General features: G+C 42.2%; 1 protein-coding gene across 11 annotated transcripts in view; it reads left to right on the top strand.

Moving 5' to 3' along the window:
* ank1a (ankyrin 1, erythrocytic a) overlaps window positions 1-23,189 on the top strand; it is an 86,309-nt gene extending 63,120 nt beyond the window's left edge. For 4 of the 11 annotated variants that reach the window (XM_085475443.1, XM_085475444.1, XM_085475437.1 and 1 more), the window contains 21 exons: window positions 681-801; window positions 989-1,067; window positions 2,327-2,442; window positions 2,529-2,753; window positions 2,850-3,004; window positions 3,099-3,310; window positions 4,896-5,100; window positions 5,299-5,395; window positions 5,570-5,798; window positions 5,902-6,030; window positions 6,143-6,262; window positions 6,343-6,427; window positions 6,594-6,668; window positions 6,931-7,062; window positions 7,196-7,351; window positions 12,447-13,086; window positions 13,209-13,557; window positions 15,495-15,578; window positions 15,867-16,019; window positions 17,226-17,324; window positions 19,473-19,536. In XM_085475443.1, coding sequence (XP_085331569.1) covers window positions 681-801; window positions 989-1,067; window positions 2,327-2,442; window positions 2,529-2,753; window positions 2,850-3,004; window positions 3,099-3,310; window positions 4,896-5,100; window positions 5,299-5,395; window positions 5,570-5,798; window positions 5,902-6,030; window positions 6,143-6,262; window positions 6,343-6,427; window positions 6,594-6,668; window positions 6,931-7,062; window positions 7,196-7,351; window positions 12,447-13,086; window positions 13,209-13,557; window positions 15,495-15,578; window positions 15,867-16,019; window positions 17,226-17,297 — 3,434 coding nt within the window. In that variant the 3' untranslated portion in view covers window positions 17,298-17,324; window positions 19,473-19,536. Of the gene's footprint in view, window positions 1-680; window positions 802-988; window positions 1,068-2,326; window positions 2,443-2,528; window positions 2,754-2,849; window positions 3,005-3,098; window positions 3,311-4,895; window positions 5,101-5,298; window positions 5,396-5,569; window positions 5,799-5,901; window positions 6,031-6,142; window positions 6,263-6,342; window positions 6,428-6,593; window positions 6,669-6,930; window positions 7,063-7,195; window positions 7,352-12,446; window positions 13,087-13,208; window positions 13,558-14,369; window positions 14,890-15,494; window positions 15,579-15,866; window positions 16,020-17,225; window positions 17,325-19,472 lie in introns of those variants that run through there. The other 7 variants (XM_085475442.1, XM_085475441.1, XM_085475439.1 and 4 more) reach the window with 7 other exon arrangements.
* The last annotated feature ends 232 nt before the right edge of the window (window positions 23,190-23,421 follow it).

The following is a 23,421-nucleotide window of genomic DNA, read 5'->3' as shown; positions in this document are numbered from 1 at the left end:
CTCATACAATCAGTTCATGACTCTCAGTGATGATTTCAAAATTAGAGTTCACTTAACAAAACCTTTTTTTGCTTTTTAGTCAAAAACATATAAAAATGAATCAGGTCAGAATAATGGATGCCTTTTTTCCTATTCCGGAACAAATTTCCAAAAGCTTGATCCATTTCTCTGTTGCTACAGTTAGCAGTGTTTCTCCAAGTTAGAAAAGAGAAGATTCTCAGTGAAAGGCAACTTTTTTGGGTCCTTTAAAAAATTCCCACTCAAACCATGTTCTCACATCCCTTTGTGTTTAGTTTTTTCCACCAGTGTGTCATATATTTCATCTTTTTCACAATTTCCCTTAAATTCCAGTTTTGTGTGGAGAAAATGTTTCATCTACTCCTTTCTATTCAAAAAGTGGGAACAACTGTGCAGCTTTAATTCTACTATTGTATCCTGGATAAAAATATGTTTGTGTTTGTGCTGCTGACTCGCTATAATAAGGCCAGATCATTTTCACCGATGTTTCATTTCACCAGTCTAACCACCACATAGCAGAGCCATCAGCTGGGATATCATGTTGTCTAACACTTCTCACAGCTGGTTAACAACCCTGTTCTCTTCTTTCTCTCTTTCTCTGATGCTGTTTCACCAACCTGACCACGGTCTGTTCGCTCTCTTTGGCATGTTGTTCTCTGAAGGAGAGGAGCTCTTGGGGACAGAAGGGGCCAGGTACATGAAGATGGATGACATGAAAGACCATGATGACGATTTCCTCTCCCCCAAGAAATCACTGGAGTACGAGAGAGGGCTGGGCACAGCGTAAGGGGGGCTGGTCGGGGAAGCAGGGGAGAGAGCCAAGCTAGTAACCTTAAGCTAATAGGTGGATGGATCGTAGGGGTTGCACCATAGACACACACACATTAAACACCAGGATGAACACTTGGGAGGAGATGCAAAGAAATGTCTTAAATCTGACTTTTTTTTTTTTCCTTTTTTCCTACAACAGAAATTATTCGCCAGCCATTCCACGGATCCCTCGTGTCTCTCCAGAGCCTGTTATCCTGAGAGAACATGAGATAGATCAGGTACTACAGAGCAGTATCACTGAGATACAGAAAACCTAAAATAGTAAATGCTTTTATTGCACTTTCATAAAATCATCAGATGACAAAATCGGAGCAGCAGAGAAAGCCAGACTCTTTAGTATTAGTCTACCTCTTTCTGCTCCTGCATAAAAAAGGGGAAAAAAACAGGGGGGAAAAGGTTTTATAGCTATTTTATGTGTTATACTGTTATTTACTCTTCAAAAATGGCCCCATTCAAAGCCAACATAATTATTAAAATCAAGTATGAATCAACCTATAGTTGCATTGTACAGCTATATGAAAAAGCAAGTTTAAGGGTATACAACAAGAAAACCCTTACATATATTTTCCATAGGAATTAAGAGCATAAGTAGCAGCCAGGTGCTTTCAATTAAATGCACTTGATTAATTGATCATCAGTAAGTGTGAGCACCTCTATAAAAACATAGGTTTTGGCAGTTTTCTGGTCTAGCATTCAGGAGTAAAGTCATTAAACATAAATCTGGGAAGGGTTATGAGGCTATTTCCAAACAATTTGGAGTTGGTCATTCTGTGGAAAACATTCAACACACTCATCAGTCTTCCCAGGAATAGACGTCCCAGCAAATTCAACTCAAGGTCAAACTATCCACCTGTCATGCGGGCGGTGGAGCGGCGATGATTTGGGCTTGCTTTGTGGCCACCGGCCTTGGGCAACTTACAGTCATTGAAATCATCATCGATTCATGTGTATACCAACGTATTCTACAGTTAAATGTGAGGCCATCTGACCAACAGCTGAAGCTTGGCCCAAACTGGGTCATGCAACAAAACAATGATCCCAAGCACAGCAGCAAATCTACAACAGAAAAGAACAAAGTGCTGCAATGGCAGAGTCAAAGTTTCCTCTTTAAAAATTATTCCCACGCATAATTTTAAGAAGGCAGTGAATATTATTTAGTATAAGAAATGTAAGTGACTTTCAGAGTTATTATAAGACATATTTCATATACACGAAAAAATATGTTGTTTTAAAATGTGTAAACACACAGTTTTGATTTCTGGTTCATTTGTTTCAGCATTTCTGTAACATGACATAAAACCCTCCTTTTAGTCATTGCCAAAATGTCTTCTCAACATTCCCTGTAAAACTAGAATTTTAGTGACTATAAACACAGGTTTTCAGTACCCATCATATCGCTTCTCATACCTTTTTTTTTTAAATAAGTAATAAAAGTTTTTAGTTATTTAAATCATTTATTTGTTTATGTCTGTTGTAGCAACACACTCCACTTCCACTGCCCAAAGAATACGACGAGGACTCACTGATTCCCAGCAGCCCTGCGACTGAGACGTCAGACAATGTCAGCCCAGTCGCCAGTCCCATACACACGGGGTCAGCACTGCAAGCATAAGAATCACTTCATCTCTGCTTACAATCTGATCGGAAAACTAACCGTCACAATCGCTGTCCGATAACAGGTTCCTGGTCAGTTTTATGGTGGATGCGCGTGGCGGTTCAATGCGAGGCAGCAGGCATAATGGTCTGCGTGTCATCATACCTCCGCGGACGTGTGCTGCACCCACCCGCATTACCTGCCGCCTGGTGAAGCCGCAGAAGCTGACCAGCCCCCCTCCACTGGTGGAGGGAGAGGGGCTGGCCAGCAGAATCATTTCCCTGGGTCCTGCAGGGATGCAGTTTCTGGGGTGAGGAAGCTTCTTTTTTTTCTTTTTTTTAAAAGTGTTTTATGTATTGTTAGAAAAGGGTTTCTCTACTCATGTGTAATTCTGTATGTGTGGCAGACCGGTGATTGTGGAGATCCCCCACTTTGCTGCTCTCAGTCATGGTGACCGGGAGCTCGTAGTGCTGAGGAGTGAGAATGGCTCGGTCTGGAAAGAACACCGCAACCGTTACGGGGACGAGGTGCTAGAAACAATCCTCAACGGGATGGATGAGGGTAAGAGTTTAAAGGCTGATCTCAGGCTGACACTCAGTTAAGCCACGGCCTAGTGTCATTGTTAAACAAATGCAACCACTTCTTCTCCCTTCAGATTTAGAAAGCCAAGAAGAACTTGGGAAGAAGCGAATCCGCCGCATCATCTCTACCGACTTCCCCCTTTATTTTGCGGTTGTGTCACGAGTGCAACAAGAAAGTGACCTGATTGGCCCAGAAGGAGGCTCCCTGACAAGTAAACTAGTGCCGATGGTCCAGGCCACGTTTCCCGAGACAGCAGTCACCAAACGAGTCCGTCTGGGGCTGCAGGTGAGATGGAACGAAGTGGAGAAGGAAGGAGAGGAGAAACAGAATCGTTAATGCCTGTGTTGCATGTTGGATTTACTTTGATTGTGTAATGATGTATTCTTATGAGCATTTGTGCCAAGTTTCTTTGATTTACTTTACTGTTTTTGTCTGTTTGTCCATTTTTTCTTTTCTTTTTTTTTTTGGGAGGACCTTTTTGCCTTACATTTCACACATTGCATGCACTTGGCACCTTTGTATAACACTGGACTGATTTCAGTGACGTCTTTCTCGCTAATGTATTCTTGACCATATTCTCTGTACTTAGCATTTTACACACTAAATTAAGATATCTAAAAAATAAGCCCATATAAGTTTATATCTATTTTTGAGCCTTTTGAGTCTTTTAGTGTCTTTGCTGTCTAAACAAAAAAAATATAAATAATTATTAGCTCAACTTTAGCACCACATTCTGTAAAGCAGTAATTTTTTTAAGAGGACATATAAGACATAGGACTGCATGTCCCCAACACATCAAGGAGTCACATATCATGGCACTGGGCTGTTAACTGTAAGACTAAAATACATTCAGTAATGTGATTTTACTTTTAAAAATACAGTTAAACTGTACATTAATTCTCTAAAAACAACAATCCAGTCATCAGACATAAAACTATATTGATTTCATTCGAGTTTCTGCCTTCCTAATTCTTCACCGTATGCATCTATTTGTTTCTCAGACGTGCATATTTGGGATTTCAAGGTTTCGTTTGCATGTGATTTTTATTTTGGTTGCTTAAACAATACCGACTGTTTTGCCATTTGTTTTGCTGCATGTTCTTTTGTTCCAGTTCAAGATTCTGATTGCATTAATTCCTCATTCAAAATCTTCTTTCCATACATAGATCGGCAGCTTAAGCAGCTTGTGTGACTCCAAATCATGTTTCAGTAAATCAAAATGAAAAGTGGACCTTCTACTACTGTTTTGATGAAATTGTTTTTCTTTTAGGCACACGAGTGAATTCAAACTGAGCTCGATAGGTTTTGCAAACTAACAACGCTGATAGTGAATGTAACTGAATATTAGTGAAATATAATGTTCAGTATTTTCTTACATGGCTATATTTTAGGAACATATCTGTTTAACTAAAATGCTGTTGTAGTAATTGCGTCATCAATGGCCTTGTGAAAAGCCACAGTGCCTTTTTACTTGATATCTCTCCTGTATTAATGATTGTAAAAGCTTCTTGTTAACATACTTTGTTACATTTTACAATAAAAAATATACTTGTAAAGTCATGCAACCAGTTTGTGTTACTATTTGGTTTTCAGATGTATTGTTTCTGTGTTGAAGTAGTTTGTTCACTGCGGCCTTATTTCTCTTTCTCTCTCTTTCTCATCATCTTTAATTTTCCCCACTTGGTTGTCCTTTCTGTTATCCACTTCTGTTGTCTCATCATCCACCTACAATCAACTCATTACACATGGCATCCTGATCTTTTTTTAAAATCCTCCTTCATATTTATTTATTTTCATTTAATCTCCCTTTCATCAAAACCGTGCCCCCTGTTGCGTGCTCCCTTTTGCCATCATCGACTCCCAACCTCAGGCTCAGCCAGTTCCAGATGAGCTGGTTGCAAAGCTTCTTGGTAACCAAGCAAACTTTAGCCCCGTAGTCACGGTGGAGCCTCGGAGGCGCAAGTTTCACCGACCAATCGGCCTACGTATTCCCCTGCCTCCATCTTGGAGGGAGAGCCCTCGAGACTCTGGGGAGGGTGATACTACCAGTCTGCGTCTTCTCTGCTCTGTCATAGGTACTCCATGCCACAGCTGTCACGTGGGTGTTTGTGTCAATGTCAGCAGTTTACTTCCAAAGCAAAGAAAGATTTGTGTATGCAGCTGATAGTCAGGCTTGGTTAAAATACTTGGTTTAAAATGCTGCCATCACTAGACTTACTCTTTATGACTGCTGATCACTCGGTGTGCTCTCTCTCATTCTCTGTGACTCCCAGGTGGTACAGCCCCAGCTCAATGGGAGGACATTACTGGCACTACTAAGCTTATCTATGCTAGTGAATGTGCCAGTTTCACAACCAATGTTTCTGCACGGTAAGTTCAGATAGCAGCATGTGCAGTGAAATTATATTTGTCATCATAACACAGAAAAAAGAAAGATTATTCAAATTCTTTGCCATCTACAACCACTGCAGTAAGCAGCTTGGCTGTGATTATAAAGAGACAAAGAACAGATGCATGTGACTGAACGTGATCGTTTTCTCCCAGATTCTGGCTCGCAGACTGTCCTCGGACAGCCGAGGCTGTGTCCTTTGCCAACCTGCTGTACAGGGAGCTGTCGGCCGTACCTTACATGGCCAAGTTTGTGGTGTTTGCAAAAATGAATGAGCTACGCGAGGGCCGTTTGCGCTGCTACTGCATGACTGATGACAAGATGGATAAAACTCTGGAGCAGCATGAGAACTTCACAGAGGTGGCTCGCAGCAGGGACATAGAGGTCAGTTCAGAGACCTTCTTACACAGGACAATCGAGTTCTTGGGCCATGTTGTGCTTATTGGATTACTTCTTTGTACATGTGTTAATGCCTCTGTGATTACAGGTTATGGAAGGAATGCCACTTCACCTGGAGTGTTCAGGGAATCTTGTTCCGGTGAGGAAGGCCACCCAACAGCCTCGCTGCTTTAGCTTCCAGGCCTTCAGAGATAATCGACTTCCTGTCTCTGTTAAGGTGTTGCCTTTTGACTTGTCTTCAGTTTTATTTTCTTTGTTACTCCATTAGGTCTTTCTCTACTCATGCATCTGTCATATTTTTTTTTTAACCTTTAACCTCTGCGTCTAAGGTGAGGGACAGTAGTAAAGAGCCCACTGGATTTTTGTCTTTCCTTCGCAAATCCACCAAGTATGAAGACAGCCAGCATGTGCTCTGCAACCTCAACATCGCTATGCCTCCATGTATCAAGGTAAAGCTTTAAAAGACAACTTCAATGTATTTGTTCACATTTCTTCCGAGATTTCCGACTGCATTGATGTTTTCTTTCAGATTGTTGGGAGTGAAGACCGAAGGCGAACTCTCACCCCGCTGGCTTTAAGAGAAAGATACAGTGCTCTAAATGAGCCTGCAATGGGTACGAGTCTCTCACTCTCACTTCTTTATGTAACTAGATCTGTCTACCTTCTAGGGAATAATGTATAATACATGATGATGGCTTCATTATGTCTTATCATAGCACTTAATTTCCAGCCTGCCTAGAATCATTAAGCATCTCAGCTTTATATTTATGTTTTCTGCAGCATCAATGAGTGCTATGGAAAGGACAGAGCTGAAGATGGCTGTAATTGCAGAACAGTTGGGACTGAGCTGGGCTGGTGAGTGGATCTATTTTATGTGCGGTAAACCATCCGTGTTTATCTTATGTCTGACAAGTTTGCTAGCATGCTGCTGATTAAACAAAGTTAACACATGGTGCCCAGCCAATGAAACTAATTATTTTCTCTGCCAAGAGCCGTGGCTATTTTACAGAGACTGTTCCTTCTCTTCTGTGTACGCCTCATCGGCGTGACTCATACGCCAAATTATATAAATATTTCTCCTGCTTTCTTGATCTTCCTTCTGTCACTTTCTAAACAGAGTTGGCACGTGAGCTTCAGCTGAGTGTGGATGACATTAACAAGATTCGTGTGGAGAATCCAAACTCACTGCTGGAGCAGAGCTCCGCACTGCTCAACCTGTGGGCCACTCTCGAGGGCAAGAGGGCAAAGAGTCAGTAAATCTAAATTTGCTGTAGACATTTGCCATTTCACTTCACTCAAAGCTACACTTTTATGATTTCTAGAAACCCACCCCTCTTCTTCTTTCTTCCATGCATGCCGGTGACTCCTTTTTTTCACTGCAGTGGAGAGTTTGTACACAGCTCTGAAGAGCATCGACCGCATGGACATCATCAACATGTTGGAGGGCCAGCCACCTCAGCCTGTGAGACAAGGATCCCGTGATGTCAACAGACGTCGACACAGCGAGAGAGACCATCTGTCCCCTGGTATGACCAATGGTAAGCGCCCTCCCCAGATCCCATGGCCTGGTCTCATTTCTGTCCCATTTCCTTGATCTCCAGCCACTTTTCCAATAAACATGCACATCTTTCCCCAAACTCCCCAGAAGATGAAGTCAAGTTTGTTTCCCTCTAAATGACTCTGTTGTCCCAATGTCCTTCTTATTTAATCTCTGTGATGCTCTTGTGTTTTAAAGCTGCCTCAAACCTTTGCAGGATTTTACCTCAGCAACACACAGAGGGACTCAGGACACTCCTACTGTAAAAAGGGTAATATAGAAATGCAGTGAAGTACCTAGGAAACCTTAATTAAATGGTATACTTCAGGGGGTTAATGGTGTATTGGTTCAGTTATTCCATTCTCCTATCCTCAGAGTTTAGTCTTTTTCTTGCTTGTTTGGTAGTTAAGATGTTCTGAGCTTAATTCCAATTCTAATTCACAATAATTTTATGCATCATAAAAAAAAATTCTATAAAATGTGTTGTCATTTAGCATGACATATTCTCTATAAAAACACCTTGTCATACATGATGAGTCCATGTAGATCACAAGTAAAGCCTCGCACATTTGGCCTTCTTACCAACTGTCAGACCTCAGTCTTTTCCTCATGGTTTCCTTCACACGTGCATACCCTACATCTTATTGATTCCATTTTCACATCTGGCCTGCTGTGAGCTCCCCGTCTTCCTGGACTGGCTCCTCCTCTCTGCCTCGAGTGCAGATGATGAGTTAGTCGGACAGGTGATAGGTCCTCTCCGTGAAAACTGGAGCAATAAAGAGAGATGTAACAATGCATACGGATGTGACCATGATGGCTAAAGCGTGAAAAGGGAGACGCTCAGATCACAGCTGCAGTGAATCTGATAACTTTGTATCTGTCTCTTCTGTCTGTCTGTCTGTCTTTTTGGCTATTTGCCTCCCAAAGGTCGTTCCTGCTTTGACTTGGCGGATTTCAAAAACTGGATATTGTTTACTTGACTTATTTTACAGTGGAAAAAAAAGAATCAAGAGGTTTATGATTTACGATCTAGTTCAGTACTTACTAAAGTCACATCAATAGAGTGAGGCACCCAGCATGACTTTTCAGTGAATAAGAGTGAAACTAGCAAAAGTAAAAACTAGCAACAAAAAAAAAAGAAAAGAGTATTTAAAAATATTGTGGTGAAAAATAAAGAACAATGCGCACATAATTATTTTCAGTTTTTACTTTATTCACAGAAGTTAGATGAGAAGATAATGTCTCATTGCATGTTAGCTTAGCTTAGCATGAAGGGAGAAGAGACTGGAAGAAGCAGCTAGCAACCCTGGCTTTATTTTTAACCAGGTAACCTCAGTAAAACCACAGCGTAGACCTATAAACTTTGGACAAAGTTAAAAAAAAAAAAAGACACTAATGAACTGCTTTCACATCTGGACAGAAGCTAACTATACCTCACTTTTTTCTCCACGTTTATGCTAAGCTGAGCTAACCAGCTGCTTTTTAACTGCAGAAATGTGTGGCATCAATCTTCTCATCTGACACTTTGGACAGAAAGGGAAGGAAATTCATGGATATTGAAACATGTCAGTGATTATTTAAAATCAGGTCCGCTATAGACTCCCCATCACCACAAAAACAAACGCGATTTCTATTTTTTAAAGTACTGTGTTTGCAGAAAATATTCCTTCAAACTTGAAATAAAAAGCAAGCAAAGGTTTATTCAAAAGCGACTCCAGGTTACTAAACAAAGCATACACTTGATCATACTAGAGTAACCCCTTTTCCTTTAGACCTCTGTCTGCCTGTGTCTGCATGGGACTTAGTTTGAGTCTTTAGAGGTAGCGTTGGTGCACCGAATGTGCTTTTGGGAGCCCTGATTCATTCCCTGTGACTCTGTCCCTCTCTTTGTTTTTCTCTGGTCATCTGCAGCCTAGCCGCCCCACTCTTCCTCCTTCTCACTTCCTCTCCGAACTCTGACCTCATGTTGACCTCTGACCCACATCTTAAGCTTTTATTTTTTGCGACAAATGCATTTTTCTTTTTTTTCTTTTTTTCCTGACTCTTGAAAACCCCACCTTTCTTAAGTGTCCACTCTGTGACAGATACCCCTCACACAGACTGTGTACTCAGCACCCACTGGGAGGGGGGAGGTGACCCTCACTCTCTCTCACTGTTTCTGTCTGTGTTCATCACCCTGTTTTATATTCCTCTTCCTCTCTTGCTGCTCTTCTCTGTTTCCCACTCCTTCCTTTCCCTCCTTTCCCATCCCTTTTTTCCCTGCTCTCCTGCATGTCGGCATGTGAACAAGACTTCGCTCATTGCTCATCTCCCTCGTGTTTGCATGGAGGGCCCGCTCTGAGACTGGACTGTTGGAGATAAAGCTTCAAATGCTGCATCAGTGCCTAACGTTGCCTGACAAACAGACATGTGTCTTTGCATGGCATGTATACTGAGAATGACTACAGTCTGTCTCTGTTACTCCTCAATGATCTGTCTTAAAAGGGGATACAGAAAGGCCACAGACCTTTTTTTGTGAACTGTGTCTGCTGTTCATGTATGAATGCTGTGATCGTTTTGTGTGTCGCTAATTCTACGTAAACCGTGTCCATCTTATGTTGTGCAACTATCTATCTTTGATGTCTCTGTGAGTTTTGAGATGTTCAGTTTGAATTTGTTCTCCAACTGTTTCTAAATGTGCTCATTGATTACTGTGAAGTCTATATGTCTCTATGTGTGTATGTGTGCGTGTATCGGTGTGAGCATCTCTACGTGTTTTTTAAATGTTTTGTGGCTTCCACATACATATATGTGCCCGTTTACTGGGCAAAAATTGTATCGTTTATTTATATATATATATATATATATATATATATATATATATATATATATATATATATATATATATATATATATATATATATATATATATGTATATATATATATATATATATATATATATATATATATGTTTCTGTACATACATCTGTCAGACACATTTTCCATATTTCACACTTTTTATTATTTCAAATTTTCTCCCCAGATCTCTTTCTTTTCTCGTTATTTACAAATCTACTGCCACAAAGTGAGAGGGATGACAAACTCAGTTAGTTACAAATTCACATTCTTATTTCCTCCTTTTTGGTCTTACCACAAAGCACAAACACAAAATATCCTGATAGATAGATAGATAGATAGATAGATAGATAGATAGATAGATAGATAGATAGATAGATAGATAGATAGATAGATAGATAGATAGATAGATAGATAGATAGATAGTCATGTTTATTTGGTTGATTTGGTTTTGAGTTCTTTGTCATTAGATCTTAATTCTAATAATCATATATTCAGGCATCAGGCAATCATATATGCATTTGAAGACTAAAAGTGAATATAATTGAAGCCTCTAAACTTTAAACCTCTTAAAGCAGATGCCCTGGTATCTTGTGGGACCTAAATAAACACCAAATGATTGTTTGAATCTTGTACAGTAGCACTGAAGTACTATAAATTTGATTGCAAGTGAAAATCAAACGCCTGCAGTGTATAGATGTTCTGTATCTGGTTTAGACTAAATCTTCATAAGTCAAAGAACTACATCACAAACTAGAAGTCAGAGTTTATCATCAACTGTACATAACTGAAAGCAGTTGGGATGTGAAAAAGAAAGTAGGACAAGGGTCTTTTCGATGGCTTGGTGTCTCAAATATCGCCTGCACTCTCAGCAGTACTCTACTGCTGGCCATGAATCAAGTTACAGCAGCCTGCACTCTGCAGCTTTCTTACCACTGTACAGTACATACGCATGGTCTCTCTCTCTCTCTCTCTCTCTCTCTCTCTCTCTCGCTCTCTCTGAGTCAAACATTAAGGAGAATCATTTCCTCTGCTTCCTGTAATCTATGTACTGCATATGGATAGTATGTCCTTTAGTGGTCAGTCATACTGATACTCATGTTTTGCTTTACCTGCATTACCATTTTTTTCAATTTGTTCACATATTTATGTTGTAAAGGTTTATCACTCTTTACAAATTTAGTATAATCAGGTTAGAAAATATAAATGTTAATATTCGCAAAATAGCCTTAGGTGTAGTCTTCATCTAGATTTTCTTTCATTTTTAGCATGTTACATGAAGTTACTACTGCAATATTTTTTAATGCTTTCTGGGACATTGTACTCAGTTGTGCCAGGTCTGGTTTCATAAGAAAGAAAGAAAAAGAAAAAAAAAACATATTTTATCGAAGGTTGTTCAGAAGACGGCTGTAGGAGTGACCTGAGTCCGCAGCTCATTGCTAACACAAAGTTTTACTAAATTATATATTTGCACTTGAAATTTGTTTGAGGCAGCAACATTGTGGCTTTCCTAGCAGAAGAAAATTGAAGTCTGTTGTAATTTGTTTGCATAAATTTGAATACTACTATGTTTTATCTTTACATAGTTGTGTTATATTGAATGCACTGTAAAAACAGTATGAGTCAGTGAGAGAGCAGCTGTGTGAAGAATGCGTGCGTGTATGCGAGAAAATGCGATTGCCTGCGAGCATGCCATCCAGCCTGACACCGGTATTAACCTGCCTGTTTCTGAGTGGGTTTGAGTGCATGCATATACGAGTGTGAGCGTATGTGAGTGCTGGTGTGGGTGTGAGACAGAGTGGGTGTGTGTTTGTGTGTCCCTGCTGGACAGGTGTCAATAATCCCTCTCCGTCTCCCTGCAGGTGGCAGCCAGCAGAGCAGCATCAGCCACTGCCGGCCTCGAACCCCAGTCTCAGCCTACTGGTTCAGCTGGCTGTGTCTGCTGCTGCTACCGCTGCTGCTCTGCTACTGTCAGCGCTGGCTGATTGAGCTTGACAGCCTCTCTTCTAAAAGCTGCCCTTGCTCTCATGACCTTAGCTCCTTGCACCTTTATTCTAGCTCTTATTGTCTTGGCCCTCCACTCCCTCCATCCCCACTCCTTTCCCATTTGTCCCTTCAGCCTCCTCTACTCCTCCCCTAAATGCCCAGCTACTGGCCAGGGGAACTTACCCCCCCTCCCAGGGTCCTGATGCTGTGGGGGGTGAGGTGGGGAGCGAGGCGGGGGGCCGGGTGTCAGTGTGCCTCTCTCTGTCTCGCTCCAGGTTATGGGCTGCCGCAGGAAGAGCTTCTCTCACCAGCTTCCATGCAGTACAGCCTGCCCTCCCCGCTGGGTGCTGAGCCTTACTGGCAGGAGGTCTCCAGCCTGGACTGTGCACCTATTGCCACCACAGAAGAAGACACCCTGATGGAGATGTCTGATGTACAGGTGTGGCCCTCAGGCAACAGCCCTTCCTTGGTGGCTGTGGAGGACTCCTCGCTGGAATGCAGCAATGCTGACGATTCGGAGGGTCTGCTGGGGCTGCCGTATGGAAGTCTAGGTCGGCCGGCCAGTCAGGCCAGCGCAGCCAGCGGAGGGGGTGGGGTGCTGAGTGGCTCCATTGAGCTGCCCGAAGACGATTCAGAGATGGGCGTTGACTCGCTCAGCACCACCACACCAGCTTCGCTCGGGGGTACCATCGCTGGGATCAATCTTAACGGGCTGAACAATGGTCAGGGGTCAGAGGCGAGTTCAGAGGCATCAGCCGTCACAAGCACGACTGGTGGTGATGGAACTGGAGGAGGAGGAGGAGGCGGGATGGGCTCAGAGGAAGGGCTTTCTCTTGTTGCAGGACAGCAAAGGGTGTATGCTCGGTTGAGTGAGTCAACTGGTCTGAGCAGTGCTGCAGATCGGAATGGAGACAGGTGAGTACGAGCTCTGTATGCCTCTCAGTTGGTGTGACGTCATATAACCTGGGGCTATAAAACACTATCAGTAAATATTTATGATGTACCACCTCCTAATGAATTCATTGATCTCCTTTCAGGTCAGGCAATGGGGGAAACGGTGGTGGTGGAGGATCTTTCCTTTCTTACCTGCAGGAGCAGACAGGCCCGGGATGGATCCCTGTCACTGACCCTACTCAGGCTTGGGTGGGCAATCAGTCTAAACCCAGGCAAACCATGGAAACCATGATGTCATCAGTGCGTAACGCTGTGGATGGAGACCCTTCCCGAATGTCCCAGGAGGCCTTGCTTCAGCCTGTGAGGGACATGGGGCACTCTGAGATCTTAAGGGGGCACTTCAGAGGTACCCAACCATTTGAGAAGGGTTTGGGCTTTCCACACAGGGTACCAGAGCTGAGGGCCTGGGATGATGTCCGCCTGAAGGGCCAGGTGAGCACGTTAAACCACCCGTGCAAATTTAAAGTGGTCACAGTGAGTAGGATTACTCCTTTTACCATGTCTGGCAAACATTTTAGTCTGAACCAAATTAATGAACAACCGTATTTATAGTTAAACTGCATTTAGCAAATTCTTGTGGTGTAAACAAAAAAGGCGAACTGCTCCAGCAGAGGTAAACCTGGGAGAAACAGTGTGATACAGCAAAATCATTACAGTGTTATACACACAAGCGGTTGCTTTCATACTTCCTCTTCTAGAAGTCACCATTTAAAACCTCACTAATCAGAATTATGTTATGTCGATCCTGGAATCATACAGCAAACGTAAACACACAGCCAAGAACACACACAGTGGTCTTAGGCCCAATTTGGGCACAAACAGCGTGTCCAGCCAAATATAGAAAGCGCTCTCACTCGTCAACCCGCGTTACACGATCCCAACCCCAGTCATTCCCACATGTTAACTTTCTGGCACAACACAGACACATCACACTGTATGGGACAATCTCAGCTGTGAGACTGTGAGAGAACAAAAATAGAGCCTTTCAGAGCCTTTGTGGGCTTCATGCCTCTTGTGGGTCATAATGATACCCAAAAAGCACATTTAGCGTAATTTGGAGGCGGTGGCAGCTGCATAATAGATTCTATGATTGTTTTAGGAGAAATTTGTTGTGTAGGCTGTAGTTAGAGCATGTGTGAGAAGTTTCTTAGTGTTCTTACCACAGCGCACAGAGCCGTTCTGATGGAGGTATTTAAAGCTCACAGATCACATGGTCAAAAAGTGAGGGAGGTGGGAATAGAAGCCTCCCAAGATTGCTTTTGGTTGGATCTGGTGTCTTTGACTGGATAGTTGTGACTCGACGCTAGGAAGGAGAAAGAGACGTGGGGAGAAAAGGGCCCACGGCCCCAGCAAACGGAGGGCAGAAATGAAATGAAAACACCAGTTTGGCTGAACCAGTGACAAAAGAGGGCTGCAGCTGTTACCTTCTCCCTTAGCTAAGAGAAGTGTGAGAAGCAGGAGTCACCACCAGCTACGGGACTGAGGCTGCAGTCGTGCGTTGCTCTGTGCCAACCGTGTTGATTTACTGGGGATCAAAGTGGGGCAATGTGGGCCCTAGTTACCGAACTCCTCTTTAGCTTCGTGCTGCTGGCGTTCCTGGTGATCAGCTGTCAGAATGTCCTCCACATAGCCAGTGGCTCGGTGCGGTCGGTGCTCACCTACATACACACTCAGCTGGACCACGAGCTTGGTGAAATCGAGGGAGTACCCGACGAAGAGGAGAACGTCACCACCAGAATCGTCCGCCGTAGAGTCATTCTTAAGGTACAACAAAACTGAGATCCACGAATTTGAAGAAAGGATCTTAGTGGCAGAAGAGAGAAAAAAGAAATGAAAGAGCAGGGGGGAATCACTGCTGCTGAACTCTTGGATGATGCAGTGTATTTAAGAAAAGTTGAAAGTGATACAGGATAGGTTTGTGGTGAGTTATTTGACTGGTTTTACTGAGAGGAGTGGGAAGGTGCAGCATTATGGACACAAGTAATCGTGGCATACAATGATGGGATTTCATCAATGTTTGTTTGTTTCTATGACAATATCAAATGACTGAGGATGCAACTAAATATATCTTCTGCTTTTATAGATATACTGTCCGGCTTCAGGAATTTCTTTGAACTTATAAATAGCTCTAAAGACATGCTGCTATTATAGGGGGCTGTAACACTGTTGTGTAGTAATGAACCTCATCAATTGTAACTATAAGTGATAAGATCCCCACTGTTAGATTTACTTTCTCTCTCACAAGCAACCTCACCCGCTCCTCACCTATCTGCCATGCAAACAGCGCTGCAGCAACGGCTGTTTTAACTGCCTTTATTGCCACAGTTCAAAACGTTTATGGTTACAAAAAAGCTTTTCTCTGTCCTCAGGGTGATGAGGTTGAAGATCTTCCTGGGGAGCAAGTGAGCGAGGAACATTTCACGGATGAACATGGAAACATTGTCACAAAAAAGGTCAGCCATTTAAATTGCGTCCATGAACACGAATGTCTCCGTTTTCACTTTTTTATCGTGTTTTATCATCACAACACTTTCACGGATCTTTTTACGGAACGATTATTAAACTAATAATCATGACAAAGTTGTTCATCGCACATGACACTGCAAAATCCACACTTTGTTTTCCCCCAGCATATTTCACCGATCCAGTCTTTTTCACTGCCTTTTCCACACTCTCTGCTCTCGCCCATCACTCTCTCCCACCCTTCTGTGTGCGATTGTGTGCGCGTGTGTCTGCGATAGATCGTGCGCAAGGTGGTGCGCAGAGGGAAGGGATCAGGTGAGGAGGGGTTTCAGGAGGTGAGCGTGGAAGGCTCGCTGCAGGACGCCAACGAGCTGGACGCCGATGCTGAGCAGTTCATGAGCTACGCCGTCTTGGGTCGGGACAGCAGCAAGGTGGGCTTCTGATCTGCAGACGAAGCTCTCTGTCTCGCCTGGAGCTTCCGTGATGACCTCGGGTGTGCGGCCAGCCTGCAAAGCCTAAATGCTCTGAATTAGATCAGATGATACATACCCTGTTTCATTTAAATCCATGTAGTATCTGGGGTCTGTGCTGCAGTAAGTTTTAACGTTTCATCTCACTGTGGATTCCCAGGCATCCCCCAACGGTCCTTGTGCAACTTAACCTGCATAAGCACAAGTTTGTTTGTGATCTTGGAAAATAAAGGTTAGGCATTTTCCACTATATTGCAACAGAAGACAGAGGGACGTGTATTTGATTAATTGCCTGATTGCTGACTTCCCATAACATTAATCTCCACCCATATACTTCGCTCTCATGCTCATTATCTGCATGTAAGAGAACAACTGGATCCACTCTGCTCAGGTGCTCTGATTTTTTAAGAGGCTCACAGTAGATCAGTTCATGAGCGTTTCACTGTTTTGGTCATCACTAAACCACAAATGCAGTTCATCTGGGGGGGGGGGGGGGGTTCTTGCACATTAATGAGTGAATGAACTTATAGTGGTTCCTTGCAGTGTTTCTTTCTCCCTGTCAGTTATCTCACTGAGCAACTGAATAAGGTTCATAGTCCTTTAACTGTGAAAGTGTGCCTTAATCAGTCAAAAACCAAGTTGAGGTCAAATATTAATTGCATTGAGTAAGTTGAGGTTCAATACACCAGACGCAGAGATTAACAGGGTTGTTGTGATTGTGTGAAATTTCCTGAAACTGCTGTGTTATGTGGCCTAGCCCATCCATTTGAAGCTTAAGAACGCTTTTCAAAAAGTTCTTTGCAAATTTTATCTGACATTACTCTGAACCACCACCTGGCTTTCCATCTGCCACCCACCACTTCTGTCCTTGCTTGACTGTTTATACATTATTACTTCCTTTTTTTCCTCTTTTTATTTCCTCTTTTGTCCCTCACATTTCTGTTTCACTTCCTGTCTTGTGCTCCCTGTTTGTATGCCCTCGTTTTTTTCGTGTGACACTGTCTGCCTCCTCTGTGGGTTTGTTTCTCTCTCTCTCTCTCTCTCTCCTTTGTTTTACCCTCCCTTACTAATATTACCTCAACCTCTTGTTCTGCTCCTGTCATCCAACTTATTCTAAATCCTCGCACCTCTTCTGCGGTCAACCCCCTCCCCCACCCTCTGATGTAGCCCGATACTGTGGATGTGAAGAAAGGTGCTCAGATAGTGAAATGTGCCAGTCTGCGGAGAGTTAAGCAGTGAGGCAGACTGAGTGCTGCGTCCCCGCAGGTAGGGGACTGACCCACAGTGCTTCCTCTGACCTGTGAACAACACCATTTAATCCAGTCTGTCTGGATTAAATGCATCTGAATGTACATTTAATTCAATAATTACTAATGTTATGACATATGGTGTGACGCTGGCGCAGCTAAATGACACCTAAATCTTTAATAGTTCAAATATAAATGACACACATGAACGCATATAAAAAGGAAAAAGATACAGATGTAATTTTTGTGTGTGTGTGCATTAGGGGAAAAAAAGTGCTGTCAGGAAAACTCTAAATGCTTGAAAAATGATTTGGTAGCTCTTGCAAATGTCTGCTGTGTCTAATACAAACTGCAATCGATTTAGATTTGGAGTTTTAGTTAGTACAAATCCAGGTGATGTACACTCACCGGATACTTTGGTAGGTACACCTTGCTAATACTGGCTCGGGCCCCCTTTTGCCTTCTGAACTGCCTTAATTCTTTGGGGCACAGATTCAACAAGATCCTGGAAACATTTCTCAGAGATTTTGGTCCATATTGACATGACAGCATCTCACAGTTGCTGCAGATTTGTTAATTGCTCAGCCATGATGTGAATCTCCTGCTCCACTGAGCTTTGTTATTATCAGCCTTTAGAAGATGGATACCTTGTGATCATAAAGGGATGGAAATGGTCAGAAACAATACTGTGGTAGGATGTGGCATTTAATTAATGCATTTGATACTATGGGGCCCAATGCGTGCCAAGAAAATGTCCCCCATCATTACACCACCAGCATCAACTGTGATCCATTGATACAAGGCAAGATGTATCTATGTTTTCATGGAGTTTACACCAAATTTTTACCCTGCCATTCAAATCCTGCTGCAGAAATCAAGAAATTTTTCCAAACTTCTATTGTTAGACTCTAGAGAGCCAATGCGATTCACTTTTCTGTTTTTAACTGACAGTAACTAAAAACTACAGCACCCAGAGGGGTCTTCTGCTGCTGTAGTCCACCCGCTTTGAGGTTTGACATGTTGTGTGTTCAGAGATGCTCTTCTGTGTATCTCGGTTGTAACGAGTGGTTATTTGAGACACTGTAGACAACTGATGAACTTGAAACAGTCTGGCCATTCTCCTCTGACCTCTGGCATCAACAAAACATTTTCACACAGAGAACCTAACATTTTTTCAAGCATACTTTGTAAACGTTGCACATGTTTGAATGGGAAGATCAGCAGTTGCTGAAGAACTCAGTCCAGCACATCTGGCATGAATAACCATGCTACGTTCAAAGTCACTTAAATCAACTTTCTTCCTCATTCTAATCCTCAGTTTGAAATTCATTAGGTTTTAGCAACCTTGCCTACATGAATTCCTGCCATGTGATTGGTTCATTAGATATTTGTGCTAACACTATCTAATAAAGTGGCCGGTGAGTGTATGCACTATCTAGAAACAGTTAGTGTTTGGAATTAATCGATATATTAATGACTGATGATCCAATAATGCTTTTTAATGTCATCTTTTTTCTATTTGTTTTTTACCTCTTGAGTTTAGCTTAAATAAACCATAGGAATGATCTCCTGACAAACACTTTGCCGTATTTACATCAGAGTATGAAGTAAAATGTATGAATAATAAAAAATTTCCTATCAAGTCTGTTCTTTCTATGATATATATATATAAAATTGTCCATAAGAAACACCGTAAAAAGGCTGGTGCAATGTGCACTCAGCGAAGAGAGATCGTAAAATGACAGCGCCCAAGGTCAAAGCTGTAAGGCATCTTGTGTGGAGAAATGGAGCCACTATAATGTGTGTGCGTGTGCGTGCGTACGCGCGTGTGTGTGTCTTGCCCTCACTAACGTAAATGCCATGACATTCCTGAGCTTGTTGATATTTCCAGTGACTCGCTGCTGAATGTTAAACCACTGCTGGCCCCCATTTGCGTGTAAATCTTTGGCAGAACTAACGTGTCGTTGAGTCTTTGAACGTTACGAGGATCAGCTGAAGGGAACTGAAAAACGTTCAGTCACTATAAAGCAGTATAGTAGCATAACCAGGATTCAAAGGCACTCACATTAGCACTGGCTTGTTGCTGTTTGCATGCCACCTGTGTTGCACGGTAGCAGGACGATCGAGAGGCTTGTAAATCACTGCAGTTCTCTCTCTCTCTCCTCAGAGTTCTCCGCAGGATTCAACCCCTTCACCAAAACCATCCTACATGAACACATGACCAGCAGCAGCTGACGGGAGGAAGACCACACATCAGAAGGCAAACGGATGGAAATGAAGAGAAACCAACTCAAAGACAACCACGGTGGCTATGGCAACTATCAGCACGCACCAGAAGAAAAAGGATACAGATTTTCTTGTAGTTTTTATTACTTTTTTTTTTTTTTAAGAAATGGTGGGAAAAAAATATCTACTACTAGGCTAGAAGCATGATTTCGTATAAAACAAAAACCAGACAGACAAAAAAAATCAAAAACAACAAAAAAAAAAAGAAACTAGCAACCAAAACGTGCTTCCTGTTATCTGTATCAGCATGAGTGACTGCTGCCGCATGGCCTGTGTTTAACTACAAATACCGAGGGAATGCAGGGGCGGGTTAAAAGGGTGGGGCGGGATGGGGAGGAGACACCGCTTAATGGGACGGGCATGCAATGTAGGCTACCACCGGCCCATTTTCTAACCCAGTGGTGAAGAGTTTAACTTAAGAAAAAGAGACACTAAAATACTGAGAATTACGTCATCTCTAGGCAACTGTTACCCCCTCCTCCTCCATGCTGCACTCAATCAGCACCACAAACTAGTTTCACACCTGGCCGAGTGGTCTCTAAGTCCAGTAAAGCTACAATTATCGCCCCAGGATATCAGTGTTGTGTACATAATATTGTATGCACTAAAATGCTCTTACGTGACTGTGTGTTACGCGTGTTGTTTCTGTTACTAGATCCCTATGCGATGCAACTGATGCTGCTGTTTCAGGTACATGAGAAATTCCTCCCTGTTTTTTTTTTCTTGTTTGGTTTCATTTGCTCAGAATCTATATATTATTATTCTATATCTTGAGATCTTTGTGGGTAAAAGAACATACCGTTGTGTCGCTCTGCCTGTTTTAAATCGTTGGATTTGCGTGTGTATGTGCGTGTGTGTGTGTCCGGATGTTTCGTTGTGATTTTCACGCGCTTTCATTGTTTCCGTTCCACATGTCCGACTGTAGAGGAAGATGTTCTTTAAGTCATTTCCTGTACCGTGGGGATTTTTCAGCTTTGGGAGGCGGGTTTACAGCAGGAACCTGCCTCGCCAAACTTTGATCAAAGTGGCTTGCCTTGTGGAGAGGAAGGTAAAGAGATATATATGTACAAGTGAAAGATTATCACAAGAGATTAACCTGCTCTTTCATCCTACTCCTCTGCCTTTTTCTTGTCCCCACTGTGCTGTATCCTCATGAGGTTTGTGTTAATGTCTGAGCTAAAATCCCGATACCTCTGCTTATCACCCAACCTCCATCTCTCATCCCCTAGCCTCTACAGTCAGCCTCTCAGAGTAGATGTAGCAGTCCCGTCCACCTTCCACTGGGATGCGGGATCCCACCTTCAGCTCGTACAGTAGCTGCGTCTGTTTGACCTCATCGCACAGTATATGACACCACCCCACGAGGTGCGCTTACAGACCATCTCACAGCCACCAGAAGATGTCACTCGATGAGGGTAAAGTAGCTGAAACGGAATCATGTAGCACTAGTTTTACTGGATGAAGCGATGTGCGTTGCGTTTAGGGTCGAGGACGTGTTGAGCTTCGATGTTTGTCTCCTTGGCGGTTCTTCAGTGTGTAGCAAAGACAGTCACCAATCACTGTGATGAGAAACTGTAATACTGACCCGTAACTGTGAGCCTGACCCGTCCAGAAGCATGTCTCTTGTTCCGCTCCTTTCTTTAGTCTTCTTGTCACGATTTGCTGTCTTAACTGTACTCCAGAAGTAGAAGCAATAACTGCTTTAAATGGAAAGGATTATTCATGTGTGTGTGTATGTGTGTGTGTGTGTGTGTGTGAGCGAGAGAGTGACAGAGGAGGGAGGATTTTAGGATCACAGCTTGCGTTCTTCCTGAACTTTCAGCTTTATTCTACTTCTCACTTTACTCAGAAATGATGTCAGTACATTAGCGTCCTGCATTTTATCCTTTTGCCTCTCTAGAAAAGAAAACTTTAAGTATACTGGTGTGGCTCCATGCCAGCCATTGCATCTGCAAAGTGCCCGCTGTTTGTTTTTGTTACTCATCTGGGAATGTAGGTGTGTTCAGCCTGTTTTTAAACCTTAATAACATTCATATGCACCTTGAAAGAAATCCTGAGTGTGTTTTGCGTGTGTGCGAGTGTGTGAGCGCGTGGTGTGATTTAAATATCACATACTCAGTCCTGGATATTGGGACAAGTTAAAGTTGTGATAATATCACAGGAAGTAATATTGCAAATGGACAAAGACTATATGTGTAATTCTAAATCACATATTTTTAAAGGTTTATTTACCTCAATAAGTGTGCCATCTCACATTATATCAATAACCAATACATGCATTTCTTTCAAATGTTGCGTCAGACATTGAATGCTTTTATTATAGACAAATATGTAAGTCACAAAAATGTTGCAATAAGCACCCATAAATAAGTGTTTAGTATGGCTTCTCACAGCCATGAGATGATGAATGTAAAGTCTTGGTATACTGTGAGTCTTGTTATGACGTAGTCATCCGTGTTGGCTCTATACTTCAGTAGATAATAGGGTATTCACTCTGTTGTTTCAGCTCAATGTCTGCTGTTGATTATCATAAATATGACTTCATTCTCATTTCATCACAAACATGCACAGATGGTGGTAGATTTTAAAGAGCAAAGCCTCGAATTTTTAAAAAAAATCTTTTTTGACATGTTAACAAATATCCCTTCATGAGGTATTATTGTTATTTTATTAGCTTAATAAAGGTCAGATGTAAAAAAAAAAAAAAAAAGTTGTGCCCCCTTATATCAATCACAGCATATGATTTGCTCTTTAAGGGCTCATATGTTTAGATTGTTTTCTGCTGATGTCAGGCTCAGAGCCAGATGGGAACTGGTTAAAGAAGATAGACGGAGTTATGGGGGAGGCTTGGTGGCTTCGAAGGCTAGTCTTCAAGAGGACATGCATTTTCCCTCAACACAGCCCACCCCCTGACATTTTTATGCCCTTTTACCAAATATGAGACTGAGCCAATCTTAAGACTTCCACGTGGTGACCGTTTGGACGTGGTCAGACGGGAGTCCGACTAAGTGAGAGCGAGAGAGAGTCGAGGTTACATCAGAAAAAAAGCACTGCACTGAGGGACTACTGAGATGATGCCATGCACCAAGTTCATGCAAAAATATTAACTGTTGCAAAAACTAGAGAACACATGTATATTCCTTTAGAATGGATTGAAGACATTATTAATGCAATAGCATATTACTCAATACTAAGGAATGCAACTGCGCACATGCACAGAAAATGTTTTTAACATAAAAGGCTATATATATGAGATATATGAAAATATATATATAAATATATATATTTATTTAGAATGCTATGCACCCTTACTTGTCAACTGGGATTCTAGTTATGTTATGGATGTACTTTTAGCATCATACAGCTGTAGCTACCAAGAGACTGTTGAGTTCTGGGTAATGCCTGCAAAATGGGGATAAATAGGGTTCTTGTGGGTATTTTAACTTGTTTTGTCTGCTTTTTTATTGTTATGGAGAGTCAATCATGGATTTAAAATATGTAAAAGCCTTTTAATCCAATCAAATCCGAAGACATCTACTGACAATTTACTCTGTACACCAGCTCAACATTTACAAAATTAATAAAGAAATGAAATGTCTTTGTGTATATTGTGTGTGATTTTCTGTGTGGCACGTCATCCATGACAGTCATCACAAGTCAGTTTTATAAACATGCTGAAATTTCAGGTGTGTAGCTGTGCATGCTGTATGAAGATGATCTTGACTTGCTGGACCTTTACAAAGAACAAAAAAAAGGGAGGAAGGGAAGATGCTCATTTGAAACGCCACAGAGGAAGTAAAGTAAACGAACAAATGGAAGCAATTTTATAA

Source organism: Copadichromis virginalis, linkage group LG12 (assembly GCF_057382275.1).
Source record: "Copadichromis virginalis isolate Kocher_CV1m ecotype Utaka linkage group LG12, C_Virginalis_male_GT1.1, whole genome shotgun sequence".
Taxonomy (NCBI): Eukaryota; Metazoa; Chordata; class Actinopteri; order Cichliformes; family Cichlidae; genus Copadichromis; species Copadichromis virginalis.
This window is presented reverse-complemented; position numbering and strand designations above follow the sequence as displayed.